Source organism: Xiphias gladius, chromosome 14 (assembly GCF_016859285.1).
Source record: "Xiphias gladius isolate SHS-SW01 ecotype Sanya breed wild chromosome 14, ASM1685928v1, whole genome shotgun sequence".
In the NCBI taxonomy this organism is placed as follows: domain Eukaryota; kingdom Metazoa; phylum Chordata; class Actinopteri; order Istiophoriformes; family Xiphiidae; genus Xiphias; species Xiphias gladius.
This window is the reverse complement of record NC_053413.1, coordinates 7,186,880-7,210,780: the sequence shown is the minus strand read 5'-3', so window position 1 is coordinate 7,210,780 and position 23,901 is coordinate 7,186,880. Positions and strand designations below refer to the sequence as shown.

The 23,901-nt window shown below is 41.2% G+C and overlaps 1 protein-coding gene across 1 annotated transcript in view; it reads left to right on the top strand.

The window, feature by feature from the left end:
- Nucleotides 1–23,901, top strand: part of LOC120798926 (cadherin-24) — a 92,440-nt gene that overhangs the window by 27,281 nt on the left and 41,258 nt on the right. Inside the window, exons 3-4 of the mRNA XM_040143720.1 lie at nt 2,688–2,807; nt 6,976–7,143. Coding sequence (XP_039999654.1) covers nt 2,688–2,807; nt 6,976–7,143 — 288 coding nt within the window. The remainder of the gene's footprint in view (nt 1–2,687; nt 2,808–6,975; nt 7,144–23,901) is intronic.

The following is a 23,901-nucleotide window of genomic DNA, read 5'->3' as shown; positions in this document are numbered from 1 at the left end:
TTGCAATTGGTAAACAAAAAAATCAGTGTGTTTTAACATGTTTAATGCATCACGCGCCAACAAGCGTCAGTCACTGTGACTTTGGAATGCCACAGCTGATTAAACTTCACACAGAGATCTAAAATTTAATTTTAATTTAATTCTTGTTTTCCGAGATCTTCCTCGAGTTGTTCCACAATCATCCACAATTTGTGATTTAAAAAATTTTTTTTTGCAACTGTTATCAGCTCCTTCATTTCCCTTGGGCATTGCATTGGGAGGCAGTAGAACACATAAACAACACATTCAGAAATCAAGCGTTTCTTATGATGCTTGCTGAGAGACTTGACTATAACTCCAGTTTGTTTAGACTGATGTTATTTTTGTAGGTGTGACAATCATTTCTGTGGGGTATTGTAACACTGCACACTCCAAGTTAATTGTTCCGATCAGAAGGGGCAAGAAAAAATTAGCTCACAGATGACCAGACAGGTTTTTAAGAAACCAGCAGGTTAGCCAAACCCTTTTGGAAAAATTGTCTCTCATAAACATCCACCATAGCTTAAAGACTGACTTCCTGTTTTAACTTTGAACCAATGTACTGACCGTAGTTGTGTGCCACCAATACTTCTGTGCAATTGACGTATATTACCAACATCATAGACACGCTTGCGGTTGTTGCAGTGTTTTTGCGGTGATCATAGATCCCAGACATTACTTTGTTTAATACATTATCATAACCAACAGAAACTACGAGTAACTGTGGTGGTGGAAGTACTCAGATCCCACAATTAATGTAAGTAAAAGTACCCTAAAACAAAATAAAAATACTCCATTACAAGTCCTGTATACAAAAACTTACTTAAGTATAATTGTATAAAAATATTCATCTACATAATGTACTTAAAGCATCAAAAGTAAAAGCTGGTGATCTTCAGAAAAATGGCCCCGGGGACTGACAACTGATATTATTATAAATGACATTATTAGATTTGTAATACTGACGCATCAATGTGCAAGCAGAATTACACTGTTGTAGCTGGTTGAGGTTGAGCTAGTTTGAAGTACTTCAGATACAACTGAGGGGCTTTAGTTCAGTGCCACCCAACGTAAAGCCCTTTCCGAAGGGTCCCAATATAAATTTAAGAGGTCATGGGATGATTTATGGGAGAGGAATTTAGAAAAAAACAAAGTATTGCTACACAAATTTGTATTCATTTCTTTGGACTTTTTTTTCTAATATTAGTTCCTTTTGTGAGATTTTGGGTAATTTGAAACCTTTAGACTAAAAACGGTTATTTAAATGCAACCATGAAAAGTCTCTTTGGTGGAGCTGCCAAGTAGACACTACATTTTTGTGAGGGGTCACAAGCCTCAAAGGTTGAGAACCACTGGTTTAATCTTTTTCTATGTTAAAAGCTTATCATATTTAATAAACTTGAAAGTATCCTGTGTGAACACACAACGGGCTCAATCTCTCTCTCACTCGCTTCCTCCCAAACACAAACACACACACACACACACACACACACACACACACACACACACACACACACACACACACACACACACACACACACAAACTTGTACTTATATCTTTGTGAGGACTCTCCTTGACATAATGCATTCCCTAGCCTGTTACCCTAACCCTAACCTAGACCTAAATCTAACCTGAATCCTAAAATCAAGTTTTAATCTTCAGCCCTTTAAAGTTGTGATGACCGGCCAAAATGTCCTCACTCCGTAAGGTATATAACTCAACTAGTCTACACAAAGATAGAATTACACGCACACACACACCCGCAAACACTGGCTCCTGCTCCCTCTCAAACTCTCTCCGGTAAAGTCTTTGCACACTTTACAGCTGCCATCTGTCAATAACCTCTCTGATTCTTAACTACTTGTAAGGGATCTGCAACCAGATGATCCCATGCCCCCCTTCCTACTTTCCTTAATCAGATTCACACACACATTTACACACACTCCACCTATTTTTCCCACTGTCATGCCTTTGATCAGAAATAAAGTGGCAGCTGTTCCCACAAATCCCCTTCTTCCTCCTATCTTGTCTAGTTCGAGTCCCAGTGGGAATAAACATTCCCCCTGCACTTAGGTATAAATATAGACACATACGCTACATATGAAATGTGTTTACTGTATTTGATATATTCATATATTTCAATTTTTGTCTGCAAATTCAAAAAAATTCCCTGCCAAATTGACACACCATGAGCTGTAGAAAGAAGATTTAAAGGAGTGAGAGGGAGGACCTCTGAAGAGACAGACGGTCCGATTGAGAGAGGTAGCATAAGGGAATTGGAGACAGAGATGAAGAGAAGTGAAGTGAGACAGAGGGAATCGAGGGGAGAAAAGAGGAAGGTGAGCAGCAGGATATAGGAGGAGAGGGTGAGTGTGTGGGGCGGTGTATAAAGTATTTGTCACAGTGTCGTCGGAAAGAGATTGAAGAAGAAGGAGTGGGAGACGAGAGCGGAGGTTGCCCTGCTATAAAGCTTTCTCATGCTCTTAAAGTGCTGCGGGTTCTGTCCACTTAGTTCCAGCTCAACCTTGTTCTGAGTGGCCTTCTCTTTTCCTTCCTGTCTTTTCTGCTACCTTTTTTCATCATTTCTTTTCATTTCCTACCTCATCGCCCTCTCCTCTTCTTTATTTTCCCCTTCTCCTCCCTCCTTCCTTGCCTGTCCTCCCTGCAGGCACGTCTATAATCCAGGTGACAGCGACAGATGCTGATGACCCGACTTATGGGAACAGCGCCAAGCTAGTGTACACACTGGTGCAGGGCCAACAGTACTTCTCTGTGGATCCCCAGACAGGTGAGTGTGTTGATATGCGGAATCTGTGTGTGTGTTGCCGTCACGACACACATGGACGGAGAAATGCAAAAGATGCGCAGATGTCGGAAAGCAAATACACACACGCTGCAGAAAAGCAAATATCCTCGAGATACTGAAGAGCAAACAAGTGAAATCAGTTCTGACTCATGAACAACACACATACTGTGCCGAACATGTCTGTGTGGACGGACATGATCAAAGGGACACATACGTACTGTGCATACAAGCATGTATGAGCGTGCAAACACAGGCAGAGTTAAACATTCAAGAAAGTGTGTAGCTTAATGCACAAATAGAGAAACATCTCTCTGTTTTTTTCCTGCTCTCGCTCTGTCTGTTACACACACACACACACACACACACACACACACACACACACACACACACACACACACACACACACACACACACACACACACACGCACACAAGCTTGCACTTCTGACCTTGTAAGGACGCTCATTGACATAATGCATTCCCGAGCCCCTTACCCTAACCTTAACCATCACAACTGAATTCCTAACCCCAAGTCGTACCCTAACCTAAACCTGATTCTGACCTGAACCCTAAAACCAAGTCTTAACCCTCAAACAGCCCTTTGAAGTTGTGAGGAAAAAATGTTGGTAAGATCTATAATGTAACTGGTCCTCACAAAGATAGAAGAACACACACACAAGCGCGCGCGCGCAGAGACCTTCAAACTAACACTTTTCCCCCGTGCATCCCTAGTTCCCTTGTCACACTTAGTCATCCATCCTTCCCACTTCCCTTTCCCTCCTATGCCCGCTGAAACACCCTCCTGTTAAACACACACACACACACACACACTCTTTTAGACGTACACGCACACAAGCACACACACACACACACACACACAAATGTTTCCCCTGCTCCCAGTTTTCGCCCTCCCCGGTTCGCTCTAGTATGAGTTGGCAGAAATGTATTCATGCTGCCAGGGCCTGCTTGCACCGAACAAAACACAGCAGCAGCCTAATGTTATTATTTCAGGATGAAGAAAAAACAAAAAGACGTTTTCAAAGAGAGATGTCAGCAAAGGTATGTGAACTATTAACAAAGGACAGATTACAGAGGGCTCAAAGGACCTGTCTGCTGAGTGTGTTCTCAATATACCTCTGTGTCTCGCATGTCACCCAAGGGCAAAATGTTTTTGTGGAGCGGAAGGGTGGAGGGTGCTTTATAGGTTTATTATATTTTATTATGATTACTTTTTTAGCATCATACCTTGGAGGGAAATCATAGCTCTGTTGATTCAGAAATGGAGCTCTAACTGTCTGATGCCTCAGATAGTGTTTTGATTGACAGTTTGCTTAGAAAAACTTTAGCTCACGATGTGGCTGCTGAAGATATATATATTTTTTTGTATCTTCCGGCATGGTAGTGTTTATTTTGCCCACATGGGTCACAGGTGGCCAAAACTTGTGTTTTGCTCGTTGAACGCCAGTGTTTAGTTATTGAATGCTTTGACGTGTGAGGACCTCTGCAACAAGCAAAGAGAGCTGCGGAGCTTTTTGAAATGCTAATTGGTGAATATAAGCCTAATTCTACCCAGTGTGTATTAGCAATGACACTGTGCTGTTACACAAGCTTTAGTATTCTGAACGTGTCCACTCCCTCCTCCCCTTTTCTCTCTGCTCTCTATCTCCCTTTTTCAATCACCCTGTGTCTCATTGGCTCCATTACCATCAGTCTTATTCAAAATGTACACGTAGAGGTGAGCGCATTTGCTCATACATTCAGTTTGTTTGCTTATGAATTCTGCTCAGAAACCTAGACATAGTCCTGCTTGTTTGTTAGCGTTCAAAACAGCCTGTGTTGAATATCATTCACCTTGAGCTGCCAAGTCATGCAGGCTGGCGTCTTGGGTGATGCTGGGTGAGAGCAGCCAGCCCTTTGTGTGCAACATCCAATCATATGTAGCAGAATGAGGCCATTTACACAGAGGAGGTGATCAATGTTGAATGCGTGTAAGTGATGCGCCTTGGTGTGCCGCTAAAGAGTGTGAGATAACAAACGAGATTTTGCGCTCTGTCAACATGTCCAGCTGTCGCCGTGTGCTGATTTATTTTTTCCATATGAGCTTCCTCACATATCTGTCTTTACATATGTGTGGGTTTTAAGTTATATATTGTCGCTGTCAAATGGAAACCAAGTGGCTCCAAAATGTCAGAGACGCTGTCAGATTGTCAGGAAAAGCAGCCATGTCTTCAGCCTGATGACAATCCGTTTTGATATTGTCCAATAGGTTTTGAAAGGGCTTCAAAAGCTTAAGAGATCTAATAATAACTTGATCCATCAATTAGAGTGAAAACATTTTGATTACTAAAGCTGAAGCTACTGTATGGAGTTTTCACACAACAGCAGCTTGAGGACCTTTTACCTTTGATAAAGATCAAGCGACTGCTGGCAACACTGACAGTTTTATGCCACAGCATACAGCCTAATTATATAAATTAAGTAAATAACTAAGGATATAGCCCTATTATCATAGTGCAGTACCTAATTGACATGGGCACAACATTCTAATGAGACATACCTTATAAAGATGAATGGATTTACTGATGGCTATTAAATTATTTATAATTGCTTCATAAAACAATAGTTATAGCTCAAATGATACTGGATTTCTGAGGCTGATACAGAATTATTATTTGAAAGAAAAATGCAAAATTAATATTTTGGCCAATATGTTTTGTTTTTGTTTTGTTTGTTTTTTTACATAAACACAACATAGTTTTTTTCTTCTTGTCAAAATAAGTATTGAATGGAAAATCCTACGGTATAAAAATTAGCTTGTTAGTTATACTGTTTCTAAATTACCATAAACATGTCTTTGGCATTTCTGTACTACGATTTCTTAGTAGTGTGATTAATATGAATTAAGAAAATGATTGCTATAATACATAGTTTGGAAATATGAAAGTTTTAAAAAAATGTGGCCTAAGACACCTTGGAGATAGTGGTGTCAGGAGGTATATCTGCAATAGGATAATATCAGCTGATATGATGGCCCAGCTGATTTACTGGTCTGTCGCCATCTCTAATAAGCCATTACCAGCAACAACTTTTGGGTTGCCAGGTTGTGAAAATCCATATGGCTTCAGCATACCTCATTGTGTCTCTGTAGCTCTTTAATTCATTGACTAGACCCCTCTAATGGACTGTTTGACCAGTTACCTTGTAGAAAACAGCTGCAGAGCATCTGGACCAAATTCCATTAAATAACAACATATTAACATTTGGGAGTGCAGGCTAAATGGCTAATTGGAAGCAAGAAACCCATAACCTTTTATTAATGACTTACTAACATGTATAACTGCAGTCTTGATGAAGCCTTTAATCATGGGTCATGACTTTCTCAGTTCATAATGGGTAGTCATATCTGCAGTTATAAATGTTAATAAGTCATTAATGAAAGGTCATGGCGTCTATTGAGATTAAGTCCACCACTTCATAGGATACCTGGTGAAAGTCAACTGGATTCACTGTTTTACTCTTGGAAAACAGTGAATCCAGTTACATCTCAATTACAAAGATAAAAAGGTCACTCTATAATCAGCCCTCAGGTCTGCAGTTAGACATATCAGAAAATCTTTAATAAGGAGTTATTACATTATAATAATCCATCAAGTCTAGAGGTGTTAATAAATGAACTGTAGTTAAATAGCTGAATGTAAGACCAAAAATAATTATTAAATAATTATAAATGATTTATTGACCAAGAATAAGGCCTTTAGTTACAGCTTGTAAACATACCTGCCTTATTGGAGAGTGATACCTAGAAGTGTCTGGCAAAGACATAACCTATCATGATAAAAAAAGAAGTTGTGATACCACTCTTTATCTTTAGAAGATTCTCTGTTGTTCAAAATGTGAATAGAGCTGGATGAGATCCCAATGTGCAGGGAGCCTCTGTTCCAAAAACAGAGCACAGGCCAGACAGTACATTTTGGAAGCCAGAGGGTTTGCTGCCTGGTAATCATTGAGTCATAAATTTTGATCAAAAAACCCTTTTGGTCATTTGCTTCCATTTCGCCACAGTAAAAACTTTTTTTCCCCTTCTTTAAATGCTTCATATCTCCCCTGTTGCTACTCTTTGTGTCTGTGTGTGTGTGTGTGTGTGTTTTCCAGGTATTCTGCGTACAGCTGTACCTGACATGGACAGGGAGGCCCAGGACCAGTACCTGGTGGTGCTTCAGGCCAAGGACATGGGGGGCCACTTGGGTGGATTATCAGGGACCACCACCATCACTGTCAGGCTCTCTGACGTCAACGACAACCCTCCCCGGTTCACTCAGAGTGAGTTACTCAACAGCTCATGCAGCCGCCCACAGAGAATGAATGACAGGCAGCACAACATAATGGAAGAAAATGACTGCATGTTGGACACGCTGCGCTTTCTGTCTACACCCATATGTGCAGCAATTGTATGTACTACCTCCCACCCCACCTCCAGCCCCACATATATGTCCACACTCACCATGTAGGAGCTTAACAGTGTTTGCAAACACTTCATCACGGCTTTGAGTATCAGATTGGCTGGGTTTTATCTCATTAGAACAATGTTGCATCAAGTGAGCTGTCAATCGCTGTAAGGTAGCAGAAATTATTTTTAATGACTTTGTTATGCTTTTATTAACTTTGTAATACTCTTTATATGGCAAACGCTACAAGAAAACAAACACTAGGCTGCATAAAAGCCTAGTGTTTGTTTTGCACCAGAAGGCAGAAGAGTTCTCAGACCGTTTTGACCCGCAGGTAGTGTCAGGATTCTCAAAGCAGCAGTCGGGCAGAGGAGACTCCTCCTCTACATTGTCCCCCTAAATAACTGTTTTGATAACATTTAAAGATAGATACAGCGATTCTAATCCAATACACCTTTGGTCAAATTCAGCGAGTATCTCCTCATGGCCCGCTAGCTGTCCGTTCTATGTGTGTGTGTGTGTGTGTGCTGAAAAAAAAATCCGTGGTTCCTACACAGCCCTGGCTCTGTAAATGAGAAAATAAACAAAGTGGCTCAGACCGAGCCGCACAACACAACACTATTCCATCCAACCAGCAATAGGGGGCATTTTTGCTCGTGCACAGGACAAGGGAAAAAAGATGAGGCGAGATGGGGGAAACATGCTGAATTCCAAAACATAATTTCCTTGTCAAGAAGGAGAAATGACAGAGAAACAGCCAAAGAGGAGAAGGTCAGAAGAATGTAATTTACATTACTTATCATGGTATTTTTACGTACAACGTGCACAGGGTTTTATAGCCACAAAGACCTAAAAACAGAAGTTTGCTAGCACAGTGGGGTTATTTTGATCTACGCATAATTTGAAATGCTATGCCAGATAACAATATAACATCACCTTCTTTGACGGCTACAAACCTACGGTCCTCTCCTCTGGCACTGTAGTTTTGTAAAGGCAACCTAAACAACTAGCTCTCTTGAATTTGAGAGATGGAGCTTCCGAAGGGGTACTAAAGGCGGGGGTGTATTTGAGTTCAAATATCAATCTTCCTCAAGAATTGCTTACTCCTTCTTTAACTGAATTTCACTGTTTGTAATTATGAAGTTATTTTAGTGCAAAGGACAGATGGAAAAGGTCCAAGTCCTGTGTAGCTGTGTGACTCATATTGTTGATAAATTAAAATTCAATTAGGCCTTACTACTGTGGCCTAGCCTACTGTTGCATATAAGCAAAAATTAGATGAAATTAGTAATTTACATAATGGCTGCTGGTCACCGTGAAGAATAGGTAATCAAGTTGGATTACTACATTGTCCTAGTTGGACATTACCCTATAAATCATCCAGAAGGACGTTAGTGGGCTGGTTAGACAATTCCCTGTGCAGCACTCCTCTGGCCTGTCTGTGTATTTTTTGCCTCTTGTTGGACGGCGTACACTGATGTGTCTTAGTGGCTGATATTAATCAATTCATTCTTTGTTGTACCTTGAGAATTGGTATGTGAGTCCTTTATTACATTCAGAAGGACAGTTAGTCCTACTGTGAATGATCAAGGGAACCAAGTGGCCTTGATGGCCAGTGTTCTTGTCATCCTTTCTGCCATTTCTCATCCAAGCAAGTGGAGTCTCCAAGATAATTGCTGATCTTCTTCAAATTAAAGTAAGGGAGTTGAAGTTGGGTTACACTTCATTTGGATTTTCAGAAGGGCTAATAAGAAAGATAACGTAATTTTCCATCAAAATTTTACTGAAATCGAAGTGAAAATATTTATGTCAATTCTTTCAGGGAATTGTAATAATTATTGTAGGGGCTGAATAATTTGAGGAAAATATCTAATTGTGATTTTTCTGAGGAACAATATGGTTAATATTTAATGGTAATTATTTTCAATAGATTAAACTCAAGGCTACATAATTTTAAATAAGATTAGTTTGAATAAGTTTACTCATAAATGATTCTCTTTCAAGGTAATGCAGTCACAAGTTGTCGACATCCTACCTGGGTTCAAAGCAGTCAGACAGAGTCAACAGTCAATTTCTAATTAAACTTTTTTTTTTTAGTTTTCTATTGAAATTTTTTTAGCAGACCTATTAGTGGTAGAATTTAACATATCTTGATATCTTAAAAAATGTGATCATGATATTCAAAATTGGCATTTTATTTACGGATAACAGCTACATATTTGGCCAGTTAGTTTATTTATGACCAACATGTAGTTTCAGAGGTGTGTTATGTGCACATTGTTTTATGACAGAACAAAAACTAAACTAAGACATGTCTCACAATGCTGTGATATCTGACTGATGACATTGTTGACTGCTTGGCACTTTATCTGTTGAGTTAGCATTGATGTTAGTTTCACAGACTGACAGAGAAGACCTACTTCACGTCTCTGAATCCCGGAAGTCCGGATTCAGACCTTTGAAGAAGGCCAGCTTAAAATAATTGTTACGAGGGGCTACAGAACAGATGAAACCAGGTTCAGACACAGACGAGGACACACAAATAAGGTAAAAGATATTTATTGCAAGGTATGGGGAAGATTGGGAGCAGGCGATGGGAAGCTTGGGCTGGTAGCTGAGAACCAGGAACTGAGGATGGGACAAGGGCAGTGAGTGGCTGGGGTTGCAGGTATGTAGTGGGGTGCATGGGGGTCTGAGTATTGCAGGGTTCCAGGTCTGAGAAGCAGGGCTGACCAAATGGGGGGCAATAGACAGGGACCGGAGTCAGAACACACAGGACTCTCCCTAAGCTTGTAACTGTATTTATACCCTACACCTGTAAGTGTGACTACAAACAGAGTTACACTCCATGATGGAATGGTAGTAGGGGTGTCCAGTTTGAGAAAGGCCCACTGAAATGGAGGTGAAGGGCGTGGCAGACGATGTCCCAGGAGCAGATGTAACAATAAGGACATGAGTTGCTTCAAAGTTTAACTAGGTTTCACTCACCTCTGTCCTCAAGCTGTCATCTAGTTGCTGGCTACTTGTCACAAAATGACATGAGGCAATCACCTAGATCAGAGATTATCAAAGTTTAACACTGTGGGCCCCACCTCAAGCGGGCAACATCAAAAGTACGCCAAATTAGCTTTTAGCAGTTTATGTTTGCATTGTACCCACAGATGTACAGACAACTATTATGGATTACTTTGATACTGAAGAAAGGTTAAAAACGTGACGATTGAAGTTTCTGGAGTGATAAGGAGCATCTTTTTTATGTGATTTCTAAGGGGCTTTATTGAAGTTTATTTACGACGGACATTGCACTGTGACTGTGTTGAGAAACAGGGCAAATAAGCAGCCAAACTCCAATAACTAACTTAGAACACCAGCTTGCAACCGGCACCCTTTCACCTCAAACAGTGCCATTTGAAATATTAAATAAACTCTTACCATCTGTAAGTGGCAGGAGCTGGAGAACATAACAGAGCAGAGTGCAGGTGGATCCAAGACAAGAGGTGTCAGCTGGATTGGCATGCGATGAGGGTTTTTAGTCCAATAGACCCCTGGCTTTAATGCCAAAATTGAACTAATGATGTCCTGGGATTTGAGGTTTGTTGGTCGAGTTGAACCCCCATCAAAGCTGGTGTTTTGGACTGGTCTGTGTGGTGAGGGCTAGAGGGCTTTTTGGGGAAAAACAGGGCTCTTTCTGAACTGTCTGGGTGATGAGGAGCCTCACGGTGCCAGCAGCGGCCCTGAAACCTTACAGTCTACCAAACCTCCAGGCTGTTGCCTCTACTGGTCCTGATGATGACGACTGATTGATGTTTGCCTACACCCACAGTTTGTGTGGATATGTGCGTGTGAACAGCCCACATATTCCCACGTTTGTTTGTATATGTCTGTTTGTATCCCTGATCCTCTGCTTGCCTTTTTTCTGTTCCCTCACACTCTCACGCTCCCTTGTGCTTACACAATCAAAGCCAGCCAGCCTGCCGCTCTACTCAATTACACACCCAGGCTTTTAAAAAGACACCCTCAAATCTAGCCCTTGCATATCCCAAGGTCAACACTGCTTATTCCTTGTGGCATTTACCAGAGGGAGAGGATTACATTGGAGCGTACGAACCAGGTGTCAGCTGTACATTAACAAGAAGAAAAAACAGGTCCTTCTCTGTGGGCTTGTCTTTTCACAGTGCCCTAGAATTTCTCCCTTTCCATCACATGATTCCAGGAACTAAGTGGGTTTGTTGCATGTACAGTTTTGAATGCTGTCAGGGGATTTCTTATGCCCGGAGGAGGCAGTATAGCCGAGAGAAAGCAGGCCACCGTACAGAATAGTAGTTGTTTTTTGGTTAAATGATAAGTGGAAAACGTGGGATATTTTCAGACACTTTGTTGGCAAACACAATGCTCTAACCACACTTTCTTCTGGGCCTCATTATCAAATGGCATACACCGCGCTCCAAATATATTTGGACAGCAACAATTTTTTTGATGTTTTAGCGCTGCATTCATTGGTGCTAGAAGAGCTTTAATTTTATTTCCATCCATATCAAATGAACTTTTTAAAGGTACCAGTACTTTTTGAACATTGTTTAAGGTGACAAATATTTAGACACACAGTCGACAAAGTAATCATTTTTAGTATCTTGCTGGATATTATTCAAAGATTATTTGAAGTCTTTATCCCAGAAATATCATTGGACTCTTGATATTTTCTTCCTGCATTTGCATTAATACTCACTGGACTACATATTTCTCAGTGGGCCTGTTTTTCATGAGAACATGTCAGATTGTGAGTAGATGAATTTTTTTTTCCAAATGCTCCCCTACAATGTATCGTTAACAAGGCAGACAGATGTAAAAATTGTGCTAAAGGGGACTTTCTATTACTGTCTCATTGCACATCACTGCTTACCTGATTAAGCTCTTATTATGGTAGTGCAGTGTGGAATACATGGTTGGCTAATTGTCTGAGAGTAAACAAGGGTGTTAGGTATCAAATCACATCTCAAATGATCAGCTTCTTGTTACAAAGCTTCAGGATAGGCACAGTAGATGACTTTCTAGTCCCCTGGTAACCCATAGGGATATTAAAGTGATGGGACTTCCACAGCATCATATAGCTTTGTAGTATGGCCATAGTGTTATCATTGGGCGGATTTGAAATTTCATAGTCCTCTTTCCATGTAGTCATTTACTCAGACATGTTTTTCCATGTTTACTTAGCTAAATAATTTATGGCTGTGTGTACTCCACAGCTGAATTCTCCCCGGGATAAACGGAAGTAGAGGCTGAGGCAGCGGCTGGAAGTGTAGCTAAAAATAAGATGACCACTAAATTTAATGCAAAGAACAACATTTTTTTTTACTGTAACTACTCAGAAAAGTGGGTTATTTAGGAGGATAACCTGTCTTTTCTGGAATATTAAGATGAATGATGAATTAATATCACATGATGAAATATATACAGTCTTATTTATAGGGTTTTGAAGACCTTTTTTTTTTTTTTTTTTTGGAGTTTTTATCGCAGATATCTTCCATGAAATATCATATCAACACAAACAGCAAACATGGCATCCACCTCTACCCGATACTCTCTCTTTTCTACCTTATTTTTCTCAACTCTTACCAACAGTACCAAAAATAAATAAAAAAGTATTGCCTTGTTATTGTAGCAATTCCTACTCTAACACCTGAGGAAATGATATACACAAGATAGAGCAAACAAAAAATCGAAAGGATAAAGGAACAAACACATAACTTTCCCTTCTCAAAATATAAAAATAAACACGATCCAGTTCTTCCTGTCGCATGAGAAGATTCCCACTATTGCACTTTATCACAAAACAACGTGCTATATCATAACAGCTGATTTTCTTATGATTTGGACATATCGATGAACACATATCACTGAGATAGATCAGCTGAGTATAGTACACATACTGTACATATATACATACATACATACATACACACACACAATCTCAGTCTTCGTGCATTGTGGAAGATATCCCAAGGTTCCCTGAAAATATTTACAAAATTTATCCTAAATCGAAGTCCACCTACTACCTTCCTTTTTCCTCCCTTTTTCTTTCCGTCTTCTTTTTGAGGACTTTTTATTTGCGTTGGTTTAAAGTGAAAGTTGAAAGTTCATGAAAGTTCATTTTCGACCTTCAAAAAAATGGTTTTAGAATACAGTCCCTATCCATTATCCATTTTCTAGCTTTTTCTAGAGCTTTCACCCACATCACACGGCCGTCATCAGTGGATGGATTTTGCTCAGTTGTCACGGAGAAGTGCTAAAAGTGCTATGAATGAAATCATAACTGCCACATTTTAACAGATCCATGTCCAGAACACATGACCAAACCTCAACTGCTGACGAAGACCATGTGATAGGGTTGAAAGTTATGGTAAAAGTTAGTACTTTAACATTGAATTGGGATCATTTTGACAAACTACCATTTAAAGTTCAAGAATGAAGCTTAATACATAAAATCTAAGATGTAATTGGTTACCTCTTCACAAAACCTTTTAATTTTCCATTTTCAATTACAAAATATGAAGGTTCTTTGAATGTCATTGCATTTTAACTTTTGAAATACATTCAGCAAAGTGCTTTGGTTGCTCACCATCCTTAAAGTACTTTCTTCCACACTGCTTTAATTTATTCTCATCTTGCCCATTCAGCAGATCAAGCAGTTTAGAAGTGTGAGAATTTCTTGAGACTCTGTTGTACTCCTTTATTGATCCACCTTCCGTATTTATCTTATACCATAAAATAACATTCCACTCACGAACAGTGCCTAATCTGAAATGCTGAATAGTTAAACACCTAAAAATATGATTAGCACAGCTGAAAAGGAATCCTGTTTTTTCACATTCAGTGCTATAAAAGCATAAAGAGAATCATTAAAAACACACTGCCTTCCAAGTATTTCACTTTATATACAAGACGATCTTGAATTGAATCTAAATCCTTTAAATTAAAATATTCAGAGATGACTCACAACCACAGCCTTCTATCTGAATTATCAGAAAGTGAAATGTTACTCTTCTTATGCTTACTATCGGTGTAATTTCAACATTTGATGTGTCATCTGGCCCCATCCCCAAGATCTGTACACCAAATGTACCACCTTTATGGAGCTCAAATGAATCTGTAGGCTGTCAAAGAGCAAAACATTAATTCATTATCTTGTGACACTTTGAACAGCACTTTGTTATACTTTAACTACATACACAGAAACTGCCAGATGCATCTGGAGACTCATAACTTGTGCTCTTTGAAAACTTTTGGGTCTTCTGCTCTGCCTGCAAGAACTGCTTGAATAGCTACAACTCTGCTCAGTGACAAGTTCACTGACAGAGACGCAGGTGCCGCTTCCTGTTTTTATGTGGTTTCCAAACAACCTTGGCTTGCCAATGGCGCCACCTAAAAACGTACAAGGAGCCATCACTCCCATCTCCCAGTGGTTTGATGGATGAAAAGATAGATGGGCTGACAGATGACAACATAGGTAGCACCAATAAGAACAGTGTCATTTTATGCACCAGGGAGATGAGACTGAGAGAAGGGGAGAGATCGAGGGAGTAGTTCAGAGAGGGCTTCATCATAAATATTGCTAATTCATTTCCCTGGAGAGTGAGACTATAACAGTGAGAGTGTGAATGGGAGGAGATAGCAAGGGAGAAAGAGGCGGTGTGTGGAGGGGAATGTATGTCTTCCTGTGTGTGTCTCTATTTTGTGCTTAAGTGTGTATTTTTTTCCGGAAAGAGAAAAAGAGAAAGCTGGAGTTGCTAAGAAAGGTGTGATAAAGTTGTCTGAGGAAGTAAGACAAAGGGGAATAAGTAAAGAGGGAGTGGGTGAGAAGCGGCTCAGAAAATGTAGAGGGAACTATAGTGAGACGAAGGGGATAAGGAGACAAATGTACAAGAAAGGGAATGGAGGAGTGAAAGAAAATGGAAGGGGTCAAGAGGGATGCTCAAGGTATAATATCCTTTAGTGAGAATGGATGCAAAAAAAAAAGACAAACAAGAAAGACAAGAAAGGAGGACGAGTGGATGAGCTAAAACAGATTGGCATAATGGCATGACCTCGTGTGTGTTTTATTTATCTGTGGCATGAGCTTCTTCTTCATCTGTTGGAATCTACTTTTTTGTTTTCATTGCCTCTGACACGCATTTGGGTCATAGACACATTTGTGCACACTTTCATGATCAGTCAGAGCTGAGGAGACAGGGAGGTGACAGACTTTGTAATCTCGTGTCAGGCCCAGAGACACACATACATCCCTCCCCACCAACAAACATACACAGATAGTCCTGACTCCCACTCTCTCAGTGTGTGCTCATCACACACCCGGTATCCTTGTGTCCCTTATCGCACTTTCTCCCATCTGTTCCTGTTTTGAAACACCCTCAGCGGACAATCATTTTTAGTCAGTGTGGCAGAAAGTGTCTGCAGTGAGAAGTCCCACTTGTCAAACCATCCACTATAAACTACTGTAGCTATTGTTAATGAACATTTGTGTTCACTGCCAACCAATAATTTCCATTCCTGCGGCAAATATTGGCCATCGAAGTTTCTTCAGATACTGTTGTTTAATAATGAAAAGTTTCCTATGCAATTTTGACATGTAAAATAATGTTAATAGAAAATAAGACATGGACTGTGCAGTAAGTTGCCTTCTTTTTGTTTTCACAGCTCTTTCTATATAACAATGGTGCACTTACATAACATAGAAAATCCATAAATGGAATAAAATAGCCAATAGTAGTCCAATCACATCCAATAAAATCCGATGCATATTGAAAATATCTTGTGTCCTCTTCAATAGTGCATCGATAATGGATTTAGTTAAATGGCAGGACTAATGTGCATTTGTGGACTGGTAATGGGCTCATCAGAGTTAGGGAACACAAGTATAAGCCAATCCGGTCCAACACGGCCGCCCACATCCTGTCGTTCTGTCCAGTGATTGGCACCCACGCGCTGACGTCCCCCATTGTCTGGAATGGCACAATAAAGATGAGAAGCCGGCAGTCTTTAGAATGCATGAAAGTGAGTCCTGGGGGCAAGTTCACCAAAGCGTGAAGGAGGGAGGAGGGAGACAACAGGATGGAGGGATAGAGATGGCGGGAAACAGAAAGAAGGGAGAGGAGTAAAGATTATGGCTACAGTGGCGACAGTGATAATCAGGCTAGCTGAAAATCACCTCATCTCACACAGAGCCGAAGGGATGCTGGGAAATAGAACGAAGCAGGGTATTCAATGTTGTATGTCATGGCCATGATGCAGACAGATGTGTCTGTATTTTGAATGTCTGAACATGTATCCGTAACATGTAAGGGGACAAGTTTAGGGCTTGTATGTGATTTAGTATTCAAAACTGTGTCTGATGCTATATGTTTAAAGACAGCCTTGGAGAATTTACATGTAACGCATGCAGTCTCACATACAGTACATATGCAGGATCTGTATATGCAGCCGGCTCAGGAGTGGGAGATAGCACTGAGGCACGGAAAGTCTTTCCTGAAATTGCTCCCTCATATCACGCTGCACAATTAGGCCTGCTTTAGCAGTGCCTTTGCCCTGGAGTCAATGGAGGCAAAGTATAGAAATCTGCCTGATTCCGTCTAGGCTTTTATCATGCGTGGGTATGAATGGTGCTGCAGCCCACTAACTGCATTGTGTACGTGTCTGTCATGTGTCCAGCGGGTGCGCACGTGTTGAAGTAGCAGGGTCAGTCACCCTCGTGGGTAGGTGCTTTCTGTTCTCTTCCCTATCTTGCTCTCTCTTGTTCTTCTTCACATGTACATGCACAAACAAATGAGGCTTTACACTGACATTAGAACCACATCAAATTGGCGGCTCCTGCGAGGAAGCCGCGGGCAGCGCTTCCCCTGATGAGCTTTTCTTCCACAATCCTGTGCAGCCAAACGAGTCTGTGAGGAGAGATTCATCATGCAGTAATCGCTCCATACAACGCAAGGTTTCCAATAGACCTACATGCGGGCAATCCCGCCTTATGGAAGCCCAAGAGGGTCTTAAATTCTCCACACTCAGAAAATTTTCATCCTCACGACTTTCCGTGCCATCACAGAGGAATCCCAGGGAAATTTAAAACTTCATTAAATCGCCGAAACTGGGCTTTTTCTATCCCTGTTTCTTACCTCTGTGGACATTAGGTGAATCCGCACTTCGCACTTTTTTTGACAATGCTTGAGCCCTTTTCTTTTACAGAACCTACCGGAAAGGCAGGGAGACAGGGTGCATTTTTTCAAATTTTTTTTGTGTTAATGTTTTCATCTGACCTGGCAGTGCGCTCCTTCATGCAGAATAATAGGAGCTAAAGCCATTCTTGTTTTGCCAAGCCACGGAGAGCTGGAGAAGAGGAAGTGACTTCCATGTTAATGGGACCTTCCTGGTGGTGTCTAAAGCTTTTTCTCCTTTCTTTTCCATCTATCACTCCTTCCTGTCTGTTTTGTGCATACCTTCCTTTACCTGCTGCTGTGCCCGTTGCACTCAATCCCTCTGCTGTTGTCTTGCAATGTTACCTTTCACCTCTCAGCCTCTGTTTACTTCTTCTTTTTTCCTTTCCTCTCTCGCGCTTTCTGTCTCTCTGTCGAGCTTGATGAATGGAGTCCCTGGACTGTAAGCGGCACATCCTCAACGGGGTGTGGCGGGCCACTGCTGGCTATCTCACATCACTGTGTGTTTGGGTGTATTTTCTTGTTTCTTCTTTGAGTTAGCCTGCCTTTCGTGGTGGGATACACAAGTGCAAATCCTGCTTCAAACTCGGGCCCATCAAAATGGATCCTTGGACAGAAGTTAGACGGAGAAGCACCCTTTCTGAGAGTCTTTTAAAATCCCTTCTCCCCTAGCACCGAGGAACTACACTGATGTGCACTTCGCTGAACATGTAAAATCCCCACCTAACTCTCTGAGGATCCACGTGCAGTCGACTGAACATGTTCCCAGAGGTCTTTGCCATTCCCTCCTGGCTTCTCCACACTCTTGACCCTCTTCTCCGTGGGCTCCTCAAAACACAGCTGGAAGTGAGCCAGCACATCATGTCCCTCCAGATATTCTAAGTAGCTCCATCCACTATAATGTCTCGGTCAGAAGAACAGCGGTGGGTAAACTACTCTACACAGAGGTGCAAAATGAATCGCCTCAGCCCTGCGCTCTCATACCTTAAACATAAAGGCTGTCAAAGCCATACTGAGTGCTCCTCCGAAACTTTATGGCATTCTTATAAATCATAAAAATACCTTTCCATATTGGGTAAACAGATGATCATTCAGTGAGCCGAATGGGTATACAGTACATATTTGGGGGATGCAGAGACAGACAGATGTGATGCCAAGACGGACCCTGCAGCTCCTGGCGGGAAAAGTGTGGCTTCCCACTGTTCAAATCGGTTAAAAATAGGCGGGAGGGGCTTTGAGGGGCTATTGGATTAACCAAACTTTCATGATTTGGTGTAAGAACTTCAAGAGGAGGGAATGGAGATGTAAAAAAAACATAACAAGGGTATAGACTAGAGGAAGACAGAAGGCCTGTCTTGAACTTAACCTCATAAAGTCGCTTGGAGGAGGAAACAAATGTTATCACAGCTCCAAACTATTCATTGTTGTACTCGACTCGAAGCCGGAAAGGAAACATCCACACTCTTGGTTTCAAATAAAACATGTCTGATTATATTTTTTCTGTCTGTTTGAATTTTTTCTGTTTTCTATATTTTTTTCTCCACCAACACTGTTGAAGCTGTGCACCTGCACTGTCATTGTTTTTCCAGAACTGTACAAAGGTTCCCGTGTGGTTTAGCGCGTTGTAACCGCTGCACTTTCAATTATGAGTTCACTTCTCACCAGGCTCATTTTGCTACAGTGCATGAATGCAGAGTACACTGCTTTGCATAAAACACACTAAACGCCAGAGAGGGCAAGGTAGGTTTCCACAAGTAATCCGTTACATTTAAAGTGCTTAATATATATATATATATATATTTAGCTCACAATCTGTAAATTTATATTCATAGAGTTATCAACATCTGCCGCCATTATCAGCTGTTATTGTAAAATGTGAAAAATTATAATAATTCCAACAAAACACCAGTGCGGCTTCACTCTCCTCAGTAGTACAATAACCAGCTATCTTCTAGCTCTATCCAAGTTATCTCAAGACCTATCACTGCAACTACAATGCATCGCAGTCACTATTTTATTACGATCAGATTAATGTTATCTCAATCATCCTTTTACAGTTATAAATTTAATTTTCCTCTCTTCTATTCTCTTCTCTTCCCTTTTTTTTTTCTCTTCTCTTTTCTTCTCTTAACTGGACAAAACTCCTCAAGAGTAATACATTTTTAGTCCTACTTGTTGGAATAGGAGTAAAAGCATTTCATAAACTTTCCCAACTTAGACTTGTATCTCTGCTGATCTAAAGGAGAGAGAGAGAGCTCTGTAACTGTCCTAACCGGTCAAAAGCTGCCAGGAGTTGGCCTTAAGGCAGACACATTTGGGCACATTCAGTGGACGGAGGGATATTAATTGACGACACTGAGATTATTAAGAGATACCATTATCGCAAATATGAATTAATTACACCACATGCTATCTCAGCAAAAATCGCAGCTAATCGAATTGAGGGTTATGTGTAACCTCCGCAGCCTCCACATAAAAATGTTACTATTTCCTGCATTTCTAATTTTCCACTGTCTAGTATTTCAAAAACCACAACTGTCAGGAAAAATATTTCATCATACTTTATACTCAATGGGAGTGTTATAAAACAGTGACGTCACACTCTGTCTAAGGAGTAACTTTAAAAAAAGTGAAAGTAAGTGTAGGAAACTCCTGAATATCTCTCACGTCCTACCCTGCGGTGGGAGTGTTTTTAGCCCCAGGTTCACTTTTAGCGTTATACCTGAGTGTAATTCCGAGATGCTTGATAAAATACGGGCCCTGATTGCATTTCTCAAACTTACTGGCATTACATAATGCGTGCGATCACTGTAAATCGCTTTGCACAAACAAGCCTGCAAAAATACCCAATTTAGGTCTTGTTGAATTCTATTTTGGTGCTTCTTTTCCAGCTTGTCCTTCTGTAAGAACTCACAGTGTTGTCACAAAATGATGCTTTTTCTCTCGAGAGGAAGCATTTCTCATCTCAGTAAATCCATGCCCAGTCTGCAGCCTGCCTTCAGGCTGGAACAACACCTTGCGTTAATTAAACCCAACCTCTGGATTTTCCTGCTTCGCACCAGCACATTCTGGGGGAAAATTGAGTGTTGGATTCCTAAAACAGTTTGACTAATTTCATCTGGCTCCAATGCTCGGTTGTATTTGCGAAAGAGTAATAATGATTATAGTGATAACCTAAACAATTAGATAATAGGCAATAATTTCCAATAATTGTTATTCCCTAATTAAGTTTTACATCTTCACAGCTCAAATAACAGATGGAGGAAATGAAATGAAAGGAAAAACTAATTAAAATGGAGGTGGCTAATACCAGCATACTTTTTATCCTTTTATTTTCTCTATCCCTCTGTATTTTCTCGCTATGTATTAATATTTCATCTAAAGTTCAGTGCTTTCTGCTTCAATAGACAGTAAAATCACTGCTGGAGACATTGCTCTCAGTCACATCTCTTTCTCTCCCTCTCTCTTTCTTTTTCTCCTCCTTACTCACAGCCCTCCTTCATTCACTCTCAGCCCTGTGTCTTATTACTCCCATTTTTTGTCTTCCCTTGAGCTCCCGCTGTACATTTCTCAGTTTCTCTCTTCTCTCGCAATATCTCGCAGGTGGAAGTGAATGTCAGCGGCGAGTCTAACTGGTCTGAGCCAGCCGCAAACTCTCCTTTCCCCTCCCTTAGTCACATCAGTCAGTCATTCAGTCATTCAGCCAACCAGCCAACCAGCCAGCCTGCCACTTTGTCATTTTACCATTTTGTCAGCGCGGTGCAGTCAGTCAATGTAAAGCTTTTTAGCCACTTGATATCCCGTGTAGGCTGGAGGTGGTGATTGCCTTCTTGTCATAACCTTGAGGCTAGATTTCATTTAAAAAGAATATCATGTAGAATTTGTGACTTAAAAAAGCTGCTGCAGAAAGGTCTATAATGTAAGTTACTAATACATATCTGCTTTACTTTATCCATCCCTGAAAGGAACCAGCATTGATTCAGGATTGACACAGAATGGTGGAGTCAACGTTGTTTAGCACTGTTTGCACTTAGGCACCTGGGTGCGCCCACGCCAGTATGCAAGTATAGGCATTCGCATAGTAATGGACTAATGGACACACACACACACGCACGCACGCGCACACACACACACACACACACACACACACACACACACACACACACACACACACACACACACACACACACACACACACACACACGCACGCACACTCAGGCACACCCTGCCTTTTCCTCCTACTTCATAGGGCATTAGAGCAGAGCTCAGTAATGGCTAATGGCCCACCTCTCTGCGCAAGGCAAGTTCAACTGCGACATGCAGTGTTTTATACTGCTTGCCCTGGAGCCTGTGAAGGAAAAGATCTACAGTGTTTCATTATTAACCCCATTAGCACCGAGATAGAAGGCGTCACTTTCACTCTCACTTTCACATCCACTCTTGCTGCATGCAGTCTAATTTAACCCTGTAGTGGCTTGGGAAGAATAAAAATTTTGCCTAGATAGCAGCTCTGTTTTCATCTCTCCCTGCCCCAGCTATAGCTCCCTCTCTGTGTCTCTGACACTTATGATGTTGCCTAAATCCCTTGTCCCTTGATCCTCCCTTCCATCTCTCTGGCCTTTTCTGTTAAGCCCTCTCGAATATGAATGCCTGTGTAAATGGACTTCCCCTAAACAGATGCAGATTTTATTCAGGCTATTTTCAAAACCACTGCGTGCGCTTTAGCCAGCAAGACATTTTTTAATGACTCCCCTAACTCGACGCCTTCCACCACCACCACCACCACCAGCATCACAAGAAACACGCTGCCTCTGCTTCAGATAAGATGTTGCGGAGTCAAATGCTCTTATTTTTTCATTCCCACTCAACCCTCCCCTCCTCTTCTCTCTGAGTGCTTTTATAGCACAGGTCTCGGTCAGCGTCTGTCTTCAAAAAGTGGTTCCCTGCTGGTTTTTCACCCTTTGCTTTTCTCTCTTCCCACCTTCTCTGTCCCTCTTGTGTTGCATCTTTCATTTCACATTTATCTGTATTTTTATAGTCGCCCCCTCTCCTGTTAGATCATTCCCAACCCTCTCCACCAGCAGTTTCCATTCAAGCACTTTTTCTGTACTTCTGCACTAAACCTGTATTAAACTACACCCTAGTTAACACTCACCACCTGTCTTTCATTTCCAACTAATCCCCCCTGCCAACAGGGCCACATTCATTTGATCACCAGTCCCTGGCCAATTGTTACATCCCTTATTGAACTATATCTATCTATGTATCTTCTGTTTGTGAATATATATCTGTGTATATATATATATATATATATATATATATATATATATATAAATGTACATGTATGTACATGTATGTATACAGTACATGTACATATATACACATATGTATATACTGTTTACATATTCTGTATACAATAGTTTGAAAACAGTCATGAGGAATCAGAACTGGCTGATATGGAAAAAGAGTTTCTTGTTGTGAAGCAGCACCGAAAAACAGCTCCAGAAGGCTTTCGATCTTCTCTCCCTGGCACAATTATCGCCGGCTCAGTGGGGAGCACCTATATTAGTGAGACATGAAGCACTGAACCAGTGCACCCATGCTGTCTCCTCACAGCCCGCTCTAATGGCTTTACCTGCGCGAACAAAGGCAGAGGACAGATCCCAACCACTCTCTATTTTCGTGCAATTTGTGATTTTATCAGAGACCTGTGCTGCTTTTTGAGGTTCTTTATGTGCTGAATGAGCTGGGATTCTCACCCTGCCACTCACCTTTTCACTATCCTCTTTCTCACCCCCCGCTGCTGGATCTCCTCTTTTTATTTTCCCCCAGTCCATCATGGGTGGAAATGATGTATTACATGTGTTGCCAGCTGCTCTCCTGGGTGAGCAGAAAGCTGATAATGACTAGGTCTAGCCTACTCTGCCAGCATTACACCCCCTTTGTCACTGTCCTCATGAGCCCTCCCTGTGTATGACAAGAGTGTATAAGAGAGAGGCTGGAGCATTTCACGCTGCCGTTGGATGTGAGAGAAAGAGCCCATGAGCCCCGGGATCTGTTTACTCGGTGTAGGTGTACATTGACCAGCTTCACCTGCAATAGTATAGATCAATAGAAACCAAGGTCACTGGCTTGTAAATAACTTTTCTAATTCGCTGTCTCATTAGCAACAGGCCTGTTTATGTTCGAGTTGTCTTTGTCTCAGCCTTCTGGTGCTATGTCAGTCCCAGATGGTAGGCATGGTAGTCACACCACATAAACTGGTATTTAGCATTGATTCATTGGCACACGCTGTCCCTTTCAGTGGGCGGACCCCTGCAGGGGCATGTGGGTGTTGGCATACTCTGTCAGCAGCAGATAATATTTACTTTGAGTTTTTTTATGTGACAGTTAAAACTTTCTTATGTTTTTTCATGTAATATGAACCCAGTAAT